Consider the following 13,587-nt stretch of genomic DNA (forward strand, 5'->3'; position numbering starts at 1 on the left):
CACTATGTACGAGTTCCAACAAGTCTACTGCTCTCTCAGGAAATCCTGTGAAAGGCGTCTTGGTCATCTTGCCTAGCAAGCAAGCCTCACATGTCTCGTATGATTTAAAATCAAACGAAGTTAGAAGTCCATCAGAATGGTGCTTTTTCATGCGCTTTTCACTTACATGACCCAAATGACAATGCCACAAGTAGGTAGGACTCAAATCATTAGCCGAGGCCTTTTAGCACTTACATTACAGACAGGTGAACCATCAAGATTTAAAACAAACAATCCATTCACAATGTGTGCAAAAGCCATAAACATATTATTCTTAGAGATCACACAACCATTGTTTTCACTCGCAAATGAATAACCATCCTTCATCAAGCATGAAGGAGACAAAATGTTTCGACTTAAACTAGGAACAAAATAACAATTATTCAACTCCATAATAAATCCTGACGGGAGGTGGAGTTGCATCGTCCCGACGGTCAACGCAGCAACTCTTGCATTATTGCCCACGCGGAAATCAACTTCTCCTCTTTCCATGCTTCTACTTCTTATCATTCCCTGCATCGAATTGCAAATATGAGCAACCGATCCGGTATCAAATACCCAAGAATTAATAATTGTATCAGCGAGAAATATGTTGTCTATAACGTTAACAACAAGCGTACCTAAGGTAGAAGTACTCGTACTTCCGCCATTCTTCAAGGAAGCTAGGTACTGCTTGCAGTTTCTCTTCCAGTGACCAAGTTCATGACATTAAAAGCACTCTTTGTCTGGAGCAGGTCCAGGTCCAGCTTTAACCTTGGGCGGTGGGTTTGGCTTGGACGTTCCAGCCTTGCCCTTCTTCTTCCAAGAATTGCCCTTCTTCTTAAAGCTAGGCTTGTTCTGTATCGCCATCACATGGCTGGTACTAGCGCTTTTCTTGATGTCAGCCTCTGCTGTTTTAAGCATGCCACACAGCTCAATCAGACCCTTCTCCATCCCATGCATATGGTAGTTCGAGATGAAGTTCCCATAGCTAGGCGGAAGAGACGAAAGAATGAAATCAGTGGCCAACTCTTGGCCCAGTGGGAAGCCTAACTTCTCCAACCGTTGAGTGTAACCAACCATCTTGATTACGTGTGGTCCTACTGCTGCGCCTTCTGCTAGCTTGCTCTCAACAAAGGCCTTAGACACATTGAACCTTTCAGTCCTGGCCTGTGTTTGGAACATGTCTCTAAGCGCCACGATCATATCGTGCGCCTCATGGTTTGTTTCGAACTGCATCTGCAGCTCGGGTTCCATGCAAGCAAGCATAAGGCAGCTTACTTCGAGGTTAGCATCACATGCTTTCTTGTAAGCATTCTTAGCAGCAGCGGGTGCATCATCAGCAGGTTCTTCTGGTAGTGGGTTGTCTAGAACATCTTCCTTTTTCTCAGCCCTGAGAACAATTATCAGGTTACAGATCCAATCCGAGTAGTTTGTTCCATTCAACTTGTCCTTCTCAAGGACCGAACGCAAAGCAAACGGTGTAGTGCTGCTAGGTGCCATTAATCTACAACAAAGTAATGCAAAATACACTAAGACAAACGTATCCATGATAGAGCAAATCACATTAAACTATTTTAACAGAATCTACTCCCACTAAAATCAATATCCCTCTATTGAAACTTAGTGATTCAGGATCCACAACTAACAAGTCTACTAGTGAGCTTTAGCATCACCGCTAGCAAACAAGGTAGATCGGTAAGCAACTTTTGCTAATCATATCACATATGACTCCTGTTGTTGGGTGACATCTCTATGTCTCGGCGCCCAACCTTTATGCCCCAAAGTCCTTAACCGTTAAGATGACCTCGTTAAGCAAACCAACCCTTATGCGTGTAAGTGTCCGACACAAACCCGTCTAGCCAAGGAAAACTAGTGGTACCCTAATTTCATAGACCCACCACTAATTGTACAAGACATGGGACGGTGCAAGTTTTAGTTGGGAGGGCATACTAACTTAAACTTTGTGAGGGATCGTTCTACTTCTAACATCACAGCATGCAGAAAGTAAAACATAAACAGAATAGCATTCACACAGTTGTGACACAGTATGGCCCATTTTCATATGGTGATCTCCATCTCCATGTTTCATGTGCGCCATCCTCCTGGTGATGAGTCCTCCAAGAACTAGAACATGCTATTACACCTAATAGCTAGTAAAGAATCTAGTAATGAAGATTACATAGTTGCTTGGATCATCACATATTGGTACGCAGACCATTAAATACAATAAAGTGACAACACATATGGCTCCTGCCGTGTTGCCGTACGCGTGACACGCAGAACATGAATGAGTTACACACATGCATCACATACACAAGGGGGCCATACTGATCACAAGATACATACATACATTCTGCAAAACAGAGTTAGGCGCCCTAACGTTCCAAACTTTGGAGGCCCGAAACTCCATCTTCCAAGCCGAATTTGGGAAATCTAAATTTGCCGAAAACGGCGAAGCGGTTGAATTTCATGTGTAACTTTTTCTGTAGATCAATTTTCATATAAAATTCGCCCCGATCCGAGATCGTACCGAAAAGTTACGGCTGATTTACCGAAGCATACGCATATGGCAAAAATCCCGACCCCGGCAGTAGATCTCATCTACTATTGCACATCTAATGCGCCTGGCGTATGACCCTGGATTTCGATTCAACCAATCATATTGATCTTCGCTCACTGCAACTGGATTTACGTGTATCACTTAACTCCGATGGCGGAAACCGACCGGTAGGAGTATGTCGTTACACTACCATTGCAGCAAAGGCACGAAACCAGGACATAGATCAAACGGAAAACTTGCATATCTCCATATGCACACATCCCGAATCCAAAACTAAACAGCTACGGCTCTTGATACCACTGTTGGGATACGAGGTAGGCTACACTAGCATAATTCAAAAAATTCTACCGCGTATAACCAGGAAGAACTGCCGTATAAGGATCACGGGATTACCACTCGACGCACTACTGGTGCGGAAGATGTAGATATGCGTCGATGAAGTGAAGATGATCACGTAGTCGTACGTAGTCGATCAACGTAGTCGTACGTAGTCGATCACGTCCAGCAGCTCCTCAGCAGCTCGTCCACGTGTAGTAAGATCGCCTCCGGAACCACGGCTCATCGTTGGTTCGTCGTGGCTCGTCGGCGGCTCATCCAAGTGCTGCAGGCGCAACACCTCCAAGGTATCCACACGTGCAGGGAGGAAGCGTCGCAAGCCGGACTGCTAGATCCGCGATTTGCAACAGGCAAGGGCGTGGGAGGCGCGGCAGGTGTGTTTCGCCAAAAGGTGTAAACCCTAGGGCGCCCCCACCCCTCTATTTATAGAGGTTCCTAACGGGCCTCTGGATCCGAGGCCCATTAGTACTTCTAAACCTAATCCAACTCGGATCAGATCCGAATTGGGCTTCCATCCCATTAAGTGTGTGACGCTATGGGTTCGGATACGTATAGACATGGCCCGAGTACTCCTACTCGGCCCAATAGTCGGTAGCGGCCTCTAGCAAGACGTGCCAACTCCTATACGCACATGAAGATCATATCAAACGAACCATCACAACATAATATACATGCTATTCCCTTTGCCTCACGATATTTGGTCTAGCTTCAAGCCGACCGCTCTTTCTCGATCCTGTGATTCGGAATCCCTTTGTAGGTTAACTCTTAACCGTACGTAGCATGGCCATGCATTTTCGGATCCGATCACTCGAGGGGCCCAGAGATATCACTCTCAATCAGAGAGGGGCAAATCCCATCTTGATTGACCATGTCTCATAGCATGCTTCTTGACAAACCCGAAAACTACCTTTATAACTACCCTGTTACGGCGTAGCGTTTGATAGCCCCTAAGTAGGTCGATCCACATCTAGAATACATGCAACAATCTCAGGTCTAAGGACAAAGCGTATATGTTGTTTAAAGAGAGAACTACTTCTCGTGTTAGGTCAGTCCTAGCACATGTCTCCACATGAGTCCACATTATTAGTTCAACATCTCCAAGTCCATGACTTATGAAACATAGTCATCAACTAATACATGTGCTAGTCTAATATTCATGTGTGTCCTCACATGAACTCCGATTAGGGACAACTTTAGAATAACCATACAAGTAAAGAGTTTCACATACAATTCACATAATTGCAAATCAATTCAAGTAGCCTTCAATGGATATTCAATGAACACAACATACAAATCATGGATACAAATGGAATATCATCATCTCTATGATTGCCTCTAGGGCATACCTCCAACACTTGTTTGCCGAGTGTCTGAAAAAAAAACACTCGGCAAAAACAAAACACTCGGCAAATTTAAGGTTTCCCGTAGTGACGGAAATCATTTGAATGAGTCGAGATGCAGTCGATATTGTAGGACGAATTTTAATTGATTATATTGACCACACATTCTCCATAATATTGCACTTTCTTGTGACTGTATTCTTAAGTATATATTTTCAATTTATACCCTAATCGATACATTCCTTTGTTGAGAGAAAGGGTCATCGTAGCACTTCGTTCCAGTTTCACGTTGTTAGTTTCAAAATCTAACGTATAGAAAAATCTATAAGAGACAAAATAATGAGCGCTTATTTGTTTGAGCTTCGTGGCAGCTTTTCAGTTTACAAAGTTGGAAGTTCAAATAAACAGCGAACTTCTCGTGCAGCTCAGAAAAGCTGAGTTTATATGAAAAGTTGGAAAGCTCCATTTTATGAGCTTTTCGTAGCTTTCCAAATTCAGAAAACTAACACATATATTATAAAAGCTAGTGTTGGTTTTTCAGAATCAAAAAACCCAATAGCAGCTTTTCTAAAAAGCTCAAAAGCCGCAGCTCAAACAAACATACCCTAATAATTTAGGACAAAGAGAGTATATATTAGCGATCCCCATCAAATCTAGCTGTTGGCTTTCAACGTGCGGATTTATTTAATAAAAAATTATTTTAGTTCCATATGTGTCGATGATATCATTGTAGCTGAGTTCTGCACTCAATCTTTCGTGTACTCAATCATTCTTGTTGATCGACTCCGCAGGGCAGACAGGTATATAACCAACAGAAAAATATTCAGGGTTTTATTTTAGAGAATGGACTTATGCTGAGTTGTTTGGCCTGTCATGGAATCATCAACCATAGTTGGTATTCCAGGCGCGTGAGTGCTGCTGCAATCTATCGTTTGGGCGTGTTCCTCGTGCATGGTTTCTTCGGACCCAAGTAATGCAGTGGAAGCGTAACCTTCAGCCTTGGGCAGGTGTCTCAGCTTTCAGTCTTTATAACCTGTATTACACGCTTGTCTCGAGTCTTTGTGATGATTTTAAGTAAGATCTCTGGTCTATAAAAAAAACACCCTTGCTACCTAACAAGAAACTAAGTTGATAAATAGCACGGAAATCATTTGAATGAGTCGAGATGCAGTCGATATTGTAGGACGAATTTTAATTGATTATATTGATCACACATTCTCCATAATATTGCACTTTCTTGTGACTGTATTCTTAAGTATATATTTTCAATTTATACCCTAATCGATACATTCCTTTGTTGAGAGAAAGGGTCATCGTAGCACTTCGTTCCAGTTTCACGTTGTTAGTTTCAAAATCTAACGTATAGAAAAATCTATAAGAGACAAAATAATCAAGCGCTTATTTGTTTGAGCTTCGTGGCAGCTTTTCAGTTTACAAAGTTGGAAGTTCAAACAAACAGCGAACTTCTCGTGCAGCTCAGAAAAGCTGAGTTTATATGAAAAGCTGGAAAGCTCTATTTTATGAGCTTTTCGTAGCTTTCCGAGTTCAGAAAACTAACACACATATTATAAAAGCTAGTGTTGGTTTTTCAGAATCAAAAAACCCAATAGCAGCTTTTCTAAAAAGCTCAAAAGCCGCAGCTCAAACAAACATACCCTAATAATTTAAGACAAAGAGAGTATATATTAGCGATCCCCATCAAATCTAGCTGTTGGCTTTCAACGTGCGGATTTATTTAATAAAAAATTATTTTAGTTCCATATGCGTCGATGATATCATTGTAGCTGAGTTCTGCACTCAATCTTTCGTGTACTCAATCATTCTTGTTGATCGACTCCGCAGGGCCGACAGTACGTATATAACCAACAGAAAAATATTCAGGGTTTTATTTTAGAGAATGTACTTATGCTGAGTTGTTTGGCCTGTCATGGAATCATCAACCATAGTTGGTATTCCAGGCGCGTGAGTGCTGCTGCAATCTATCGTTTGGGCGTGTTCCTCGGGCATGGTTTCTTCGGACCCAAGTAATGCAGTGGAAGAGTAACCTTCAGCCTTGGGCAGGTGTCTCAGCTTTCAGTCATTATAACCTGTATTACAGGCTTGTCTCGAGTCTTTGTGATGGTTTAAGTAAGATCTCTGGTCTATAAAAAAAACACCCTTGCTACCTAACAAGAAACTAAGTCGATAAATAGCACGGAAATCATTTGAATGAGTCGAGATGCAGAGCACTGTGATGGCCACCTTCGCGTTGAAACCAGGACAGTGTAATGGAAGCTGCCATCTCGCAATAGTGTTGTCACAACCGATTGGAAAACGCCCGTATCGTTCATGGATGTGTCGACGGCGGCAGCAGTACGACGTCCTCCGGTGCCGGGTAACGCATCAACACCCAGCAGGAGGGTTACACGATGATCCCGACGAGATCGATGATCGACCCCGCAAGAATCCGCCCCGTTTCCATCCTTCCATATGGGGCGATTTCTTCCTTCACTACTCGAACACAGTAGCATGTTCCCCCCACCAACAGGTTTGATAGATTCTGCTAGCTCACTTTCGTACTTACATACGTGCTACGTTTTCTACTGACATTAAAAAGGAGATATCAAGCACCTGAGTTTATCCTACATTTTCTATCTTTCTGATTTTCATATGACGTATTGAGTATGTTAACTAAAGTTTAAGACCAATTAATAATCTTCACTATATTTGCTCAGTTTAAGTATTGTATTCATCAGGTAAGGATGGCAGAACGTGCGGACAAACTGAAGGAAGAAGTGGCAGACATGATAGAGAGACGAAGCAGTGGTTACAGCCTGCTTCAAAGGCTTCATCTCATCCATGTGCTACAGCGTCTTTGCCTGGATCATTTATTCGAAGACGAGATCAATGGTTCGTTCACTCAGATTAAAAGTGCTGATCTTAGTGGCTGCGACCTTCAAACAGTAGCTCTATGGTTCTATCTGCTTCGCAATCATGGTTGCAGAGTTTCGCAAGGTGAGACATTTCCAATTCCTATTTGTGTGCTCAGAATGTCAATTGGACTGACATAATCTTACTAATGTTATATGGCAGAGTACATATTACCTCCCGTTTTGAAAAAACTATGGCCCAGCCCAAACTGGACATTGTAAACAAAATTATGTATAACTGATAAATGAGTTCTCCACAGTGCAGTAAACTTATTATGTGGAGATAAATATTTGCGCATCATCTGAGAATAGTATTATGGTTCATATTAAAAAAAGTTCTTTTGTACAAAAGAATTTGCAAGGAAAAGTTACATTTTCTAGAAGAGTTTGAATTTGAGTTTAAAAGGTTGTGTTATATTTTGAAGTTTCTGACTGCAACAAAAAATGTAATTATATTTTTAAAACGAAATTTCAATCACTAATTAATTATATTTTTTGTGCTGTGCGTATAAAAGAAAGATATTTATTTCTAACACTTGTTATATTGTTTCCTGGACCCACTTTGCAATTTGCAAGTAGTATCAAACATCACAAACTCCTCTTTAACCAAAAGACAAAGTTATTCCGATCCACTGCATTTCAAATTCACCCATTTGAAAATGTGAAGTATTTTAGACAGAGTATCAAATTAATGATCCGTCTCAGCAATTGACTTGCCTATAATGAGATGTGCAACGTAAATAAAGCCCATGCTGCATATATATTAACTTTAGTTGGGGGCAATTGTTCAAATGTATTGCAGTTATTTTGCTTGCTTGTGGCATTAAATTACTCTATTAAAATCAGTTATTGCATTTCTTATTATTCCTCAACGCAAATACATTATTATGGTTCTCTGACCGACACCACGACAATTTTTGCAACTTAGTGTTTTTTTTTCTCGAACACGCAGGGAAACTGTGTATTATTGTATTAAAGAAGAAGAGTATGTAACTTAAAGTTATTAGTAGAAATAAATAAAACCTGCAATGCTGTCAAGGGACATCTAAACATAAATTAATTGGTATCACTTTTCAACAACTCAGATAGTATTAGAATTGTTTGAAGTGTTAATTATATGTTTTGATGGTCAATTTTTTAGTTTATTTCTTCTATTTGAAATAAGAAGTAATTAATATAATATTCTAGATGTGTTTATAAAGTTCAAGGATGAAGAGGGAAATTTTGAGTCGAACAGTTCGGAGGACCTACTGAGCCTTTACAATGCTGCATATCTTGGAACTCATGGAGAGACCATACTGGATGATGCAGTGTCCTTCAGTAAAAAGTGTTTAGAAACAACAATGCCTCATCTGGATCCTGAAGGGCTATTAGCACGTGAAATAACGTCTGCACTTGAAATTCCCCTCCCTAGAAGGGTCAAAATATATGAGCTGAAGCATTATATCTCCATGTATGAGACAGAAGCTACAGTGCATGAAACGATATTAGAACTTGCAAAACTGAATTCAAATCTTATGCAACTCCATCATCAGCGAGAACTCAAAATCATTACAAGGTGATATAATTATTTTCTTATGAAATTATGTCTCTTGTGAAATGTTCAAACTAATATAAGAGATACCCTAAAACACGAGGCATATATTAATGTCTGTTTAAGTTTTTTTTTTGTAAATTCAGGTGGTGGAAGAATATACAACTTCAGTCAAACCTGTCCTTCGCTCGAGACAGAATTGTAGAGTGCTACTTTTGGATGGCAGGTGCATACTTCGAACCATGTTACTCACGAGCTCGCATAATATTGACACAGGTGATGGCCATTATCTCGATCGTGGATGATATTTATGATGTCTATGGAACTTCAGAGGAATGTGAACTGTTTACCAGGTGCATAGAAAGGTGTGTGTTATACTTTTTCAAGGAGAAAAACTATTTTATTCCCTTCTCAGTAAAAAAAATAAAAGGATGTAAAAACCCAAAGAAATTTTCATATACACACCGACGACCCAGCAAACATTTGAAAAATTCGAAGAAATTTTTATCTTCCCAGGATGCTTTGGGGATAATCCAGTCGCTCTTGCCCTCTCCTCCCCTGTCTTTCAATTCCTTCTCTATCACCGGTGTGCCAATAGAAGTATAGTACGATAAAAAAAACATAACTAGGGTGCAGGTGGCTGGTGTCTGTGCCAATTTTTGGGGCAAATGGAAATAAAAAAAGAGAGAGAGAGAAATGCAGAAAACAGGAGTAATGCCTCTTCTTTCTCAGAATGTTTGTACTTATACTGGGGTATTCACGGTGGCAACAAAACTTGAGGCACTCTTGGAATTTTTTTCCAGGTACCATGTGGAAATTAAACTGATTCTTATGTAACTTTTATGAAATTCCTACACTCATCTCAGCTGACACTAGGATTAAATATAGTAGTCTAGCGCCACAAGTCACTACAATATATTTAACATTTCCCGAGTGTACTTTTCCAAATGGCCGATGATTGTTCTCTATTGGGGAATCAGCCATGGATCGCAAGTAGGAGGAACTGTTGCTTTCGGAGTTCCCCTAAAGGGAACATGGCCCCTCCGGATCTAGGTGGTGGAGCCTCCCCGGTTTCAGGAGGCTGCCTACGCGCTACCCGATGTGGATACGTCACCCAGCCTCGGGAGACCCCCGAAGGGTCCGGAATACCTCCGAAGTGGGAGGGGGTCCCAGAGTCTAGGCCATAGGGGGAGGGGGTGGTTTCCCACCACGTTAGCCCTAGGTACAGAGGGTCTCCGTATCCGCAAGGGAGATTTGACAAAAAGCCCACACTGGCATCCCCTCACAGGGTCGGCTCTCAGGGTCTCCATACTGAGGGGAAAATAAGTCTTTTCCGATAAAGTGTTTGTTGGGGAATTGGACCAAGATCAGGGGCCGGAGCGATAGTTTCCGCCGGAATGCTTCCGAAGGCTCAGAAGTCCATTTTTTCCTGGGGTAGGGAGGTCATCCCGTCTTTCTCGCCCTCCCTGACAGCAAGAGGTGGACGGTTGGAACCCGCAATAGCGGGAAGACGAGGGGGTCTCGAGACCTTCGGGAGTCCTCCGAATCCTAGGTTTGGCATTTTGTAACCACCAACAATCTCGTTCCCAAGGCTATAAATAGGGGGTACGAGGCCTTGTATAGAACACAGCAATCTAGCCACTTAGTCTCCTAGAAGGTCTCCTGGACGCTGGTCTAGTATAAGAGCCACACTCTATTGTTTGGGCATTTTGTAACCACCAACATTCTCCTTTACATATTTTTTAATTGGCCAAACGTTTGTAGTTTATTTTGGATAACCTGCACAATGGTGAAATCAAATTAGCAAGTAGCAACTAAGAATCCTAACCAACATTTCTCAACTAAAAACATCGTTGGCAAATTACTAAATAACTCTTGAGATATTGTAATTTGACTAAGAAATACTAGGTCACTTGAAAGCTTCTAAAGAAGACCAATAACCATCGTTATTTGCAACAAAAAAACTAGGAAAATGTTGAAAACCTACTAGTGAGTAGTAAGTGGTGACCATATCCATCGACTTACTATTATGTGGCAATAGCCAGCAGTTGAGATGAGAACAGATGGATGAAGCAAAAGGAAGAAGGGTTTTGGTAGGGTGATATGGTGTTTCTAGAGAAGGGAAGTCTTTCATTATGTCAGTTTTTGAAATGGGGACACTGAGTAGTCAGTATGAGGTCAGTCTTAGTGCACAGTTTTATTGCACTGTTATCAACACTAAGAACTTGGTAAAACTATACATGTTAGGTATCACGGGGATGAAACTCCCCCTCATAATAACCTTGTCAAGCCAGCAAAATTGCTGATGTGATAATATATTTAATATTCATGAAACTCCTATGGAATGTCCATTGAGATTGGCCTGATGTGCATTTCCATGGCAAACCGAGAAAAAACCCAAATAAAAGTCCGCCACGATTCCACTGCAACAAATCCCATTTTTCTTTGTAGGACCATGTTAAACATTTCATTTCTCTGTCTCCAGTAAATTAATTACTAACATTATTGTGGGCGTGATTATCATTATGTGTGTATGGTCGAAAATTATCATGTCCAGTTGGGACACAAAGGTGGGCCAGGACCTTCCAGCAAACTTGAAGATTATTCTTGAGTGTATCTTCGATACCTACAAGGACATTGAGCATGAGCTAGAAACAGAGCAGAAGTATCGCTTGTCCTACCTGAAATTTGTCGTGAGTTACCTCTCCGATCTACATCTATATACTTATCACTCTCGAAGAGAATATAAGAAGGAAACTATTTTTGTTTTTGCAAGAGGTGCAAAATCCTTATACCAAATTGTTCCACATAAAAAACATTTAAAAGATCACTGATCCAATGTCATAAATGCATATTGTTCACGTATACAAGTCTTTGTTGTAATTTTGATTTTATAAGATACTTCATGTGGCAAAAGTGACCATCCGACTCATAAATCCTTACGAAATATATGTATCATATATGCTACCAGACTTTCAGTATTGTTTGTAAATTGCTATTAGTTGTTTTTTATTAGGCGTCTACTTGTTTGTATCTGTTTATGTGAACCTCTATTTTTTTTTTGTTCAGACAATAGATTGGGTGAGAGCTTACACCACTGAGGTTAAATGGCGTGACCAAAGATATGTCCCAGCAACTGTTGAAGAACACTTGCAACTTTCAGTAAGGAGTGGAGCATGTCACCTACTGTCTTGTGCATCATTCGTTGGAATGGGTGATATAGCAACGAGAGAATCTTTTGAGTGGGTTTCAAGTATGCCTGAAATAGTACATTCACTTTGCATAATTCTGAGGCTATTAGATGATCCGAAGTCATATGAGGTAATGTCATTATTTTCATTAGTGTTGTTTACCTTTAATTTAAAAAAATGCTGTAAAATCTTTGACCGAACAATTTCATATGTAGCGTGAACAAATGGCATTGCATGTCGCTTCAACAATTGACAGTTGCATGAAGGAGCACAATATGTCAATGGAACTGGCACTAAAGAAGATAAAGGAGCTGACAGAGGAATCATGGAAAAGTTTAAACGAGGAGTGGCTAAAACCTAATAAAGCCCAACCAAAGGAGTTATTGGAGAGGATATTCAACCTCACAAGAAGTATGGAGTTTTTCTACAAGCAAGAGGATGCCTACACAAATAGTTGCAACATCAAGGATACTGTTAAATCACTGTTTGTAGACTCTTATAAAGTATTCTAGCTTGTTTTACTCTGTCGATTTTACACATGAAAAGAAAAGGTTTTCAAGTGTGTAATATACAGCATAGGAGCAGGGCAGCGTCAAGGCAACAAAACGAATGCCAGGACACGAATGTGGGGTTTGTGCGTTTGCATGTGTTTTACTGCCTCCGTTTCACAAGTGAGGGTCCGAGTATCAATATATATTGATACTCATCCGATACTTGTCGGACACTGGTACTCTCTTGATACTTGTCAGCCAAGTATTGATATTTGTATCTTTATGATTTTTAAATAAATAAAAAAATTATGATACTTTATCAATACTTTTCCATTTTTTCCTGACACATCAAAACCCTAATAAACCCCTCATTTGATACATCAATACACCCTTTGTGCATGTAAAACCCTCTTCACGTTTCCCTTCGTCGTTTCTCGTGTAATTGAGGTGTGACACAGTATTAAGGGGAAGAATAATACAAGACAAGATGAATTATTATATCAATACTAAGAAATAAGGTACTCAAACAATCTTTTTAAGCAATGTTTATGAATTATGTATGTATTTAAAAAAATTCTATTATATATTTCTATACATGTAAATATAATACATATATTCACATATCCCTTATTGGTGTTTCTTGAAAAATGATATATCAGACGTGGGTCATACATACAAATTAGAGGGATAGATCCCAGTACCCGTAAGAAAGGAAGAAGACGGACTCCTACTAGGATTCCCCTGTAATCCTACTAGGACTCATCTCGTAATCCTACTTGGACTCCTACCTTATAATCGACTAGTAATTTCACCTTTGAAGTATATAAAGGAGGCAGGGGTACCTGGATCAGCAGACTAACCTCAACCCAATGAGAGCAATCTCAACACCCTAGCGCAAGGCGCAATATACAACATCTCAAACAGGATGTAGGGTATTACGCTACTCTGGTGGCTCAAACCTGTATAAATCTGTGTCTTATGTCCTCGCTTTTACCATCAAGTTCTAGGTCTCGCGACCCCCCACCAACCAATCTACTACCTCAGGATACCCCTTGGTAGGTGTTAGTGTTTTAGACCGGCAACCCGCCTAGGGGTACCCTAGGTTGTCTTTTGTGCGGTGGGTGTCGTCGAGAGTCAAGGAGTCGATGGGGACGCAAGGAACACGATTTAGACAGGTTTGGACCGCTAGATCGCGTAATACCCTA

At 40.6% G+C, this 13,587-nt stretch overlaps 1 protein-coding gene across 1 annotated transcript; it reads left to right on the top strand.

Moving 5' to 3' along the window:
- Positions 1–6,417: 6,417 nt before the first annotated feature.
- Positions 6,418–12,707, top strand: LOC117860418 (alpha-terpineol synthase, chloroplastic). Its single transcript, XM_034743727.2, has 7 exons — positions 6,418–6,784; positions 6,993–7,251; positions 8,355–8,724; positions 8,847–9,065; positions 11,258–11,393; positions 11,770–12,021; positions 12,107–12,707. Exons 1-7 carry the CDS (start codon positions 6,476–6,478, stop codon positions 12,401–12,403), a joined length of 1,842 nt encoding a protein of 613 aa, XP_034599618.1. The 5' UTR covers positions 6,418–6,475; the 3' UTR covers positions 12,404–12,707.
- Positions 12,708–13,587: the final 880 nt, after the last annotated feature.

The sequence above is a fragment of the Setaria viridis genome, chromosome 1 (assembly GCF_005286985.2).
Source record: "Setaria viridis chromosome 1, Setaria_viridis_v4.0, whole genome shotgun sequence".
NCBI lineage: Eukaryota > Viridiplantae > Streptophyta > Magnoliopsida > Poales > Poaceae > Setaria > Setaria viridis.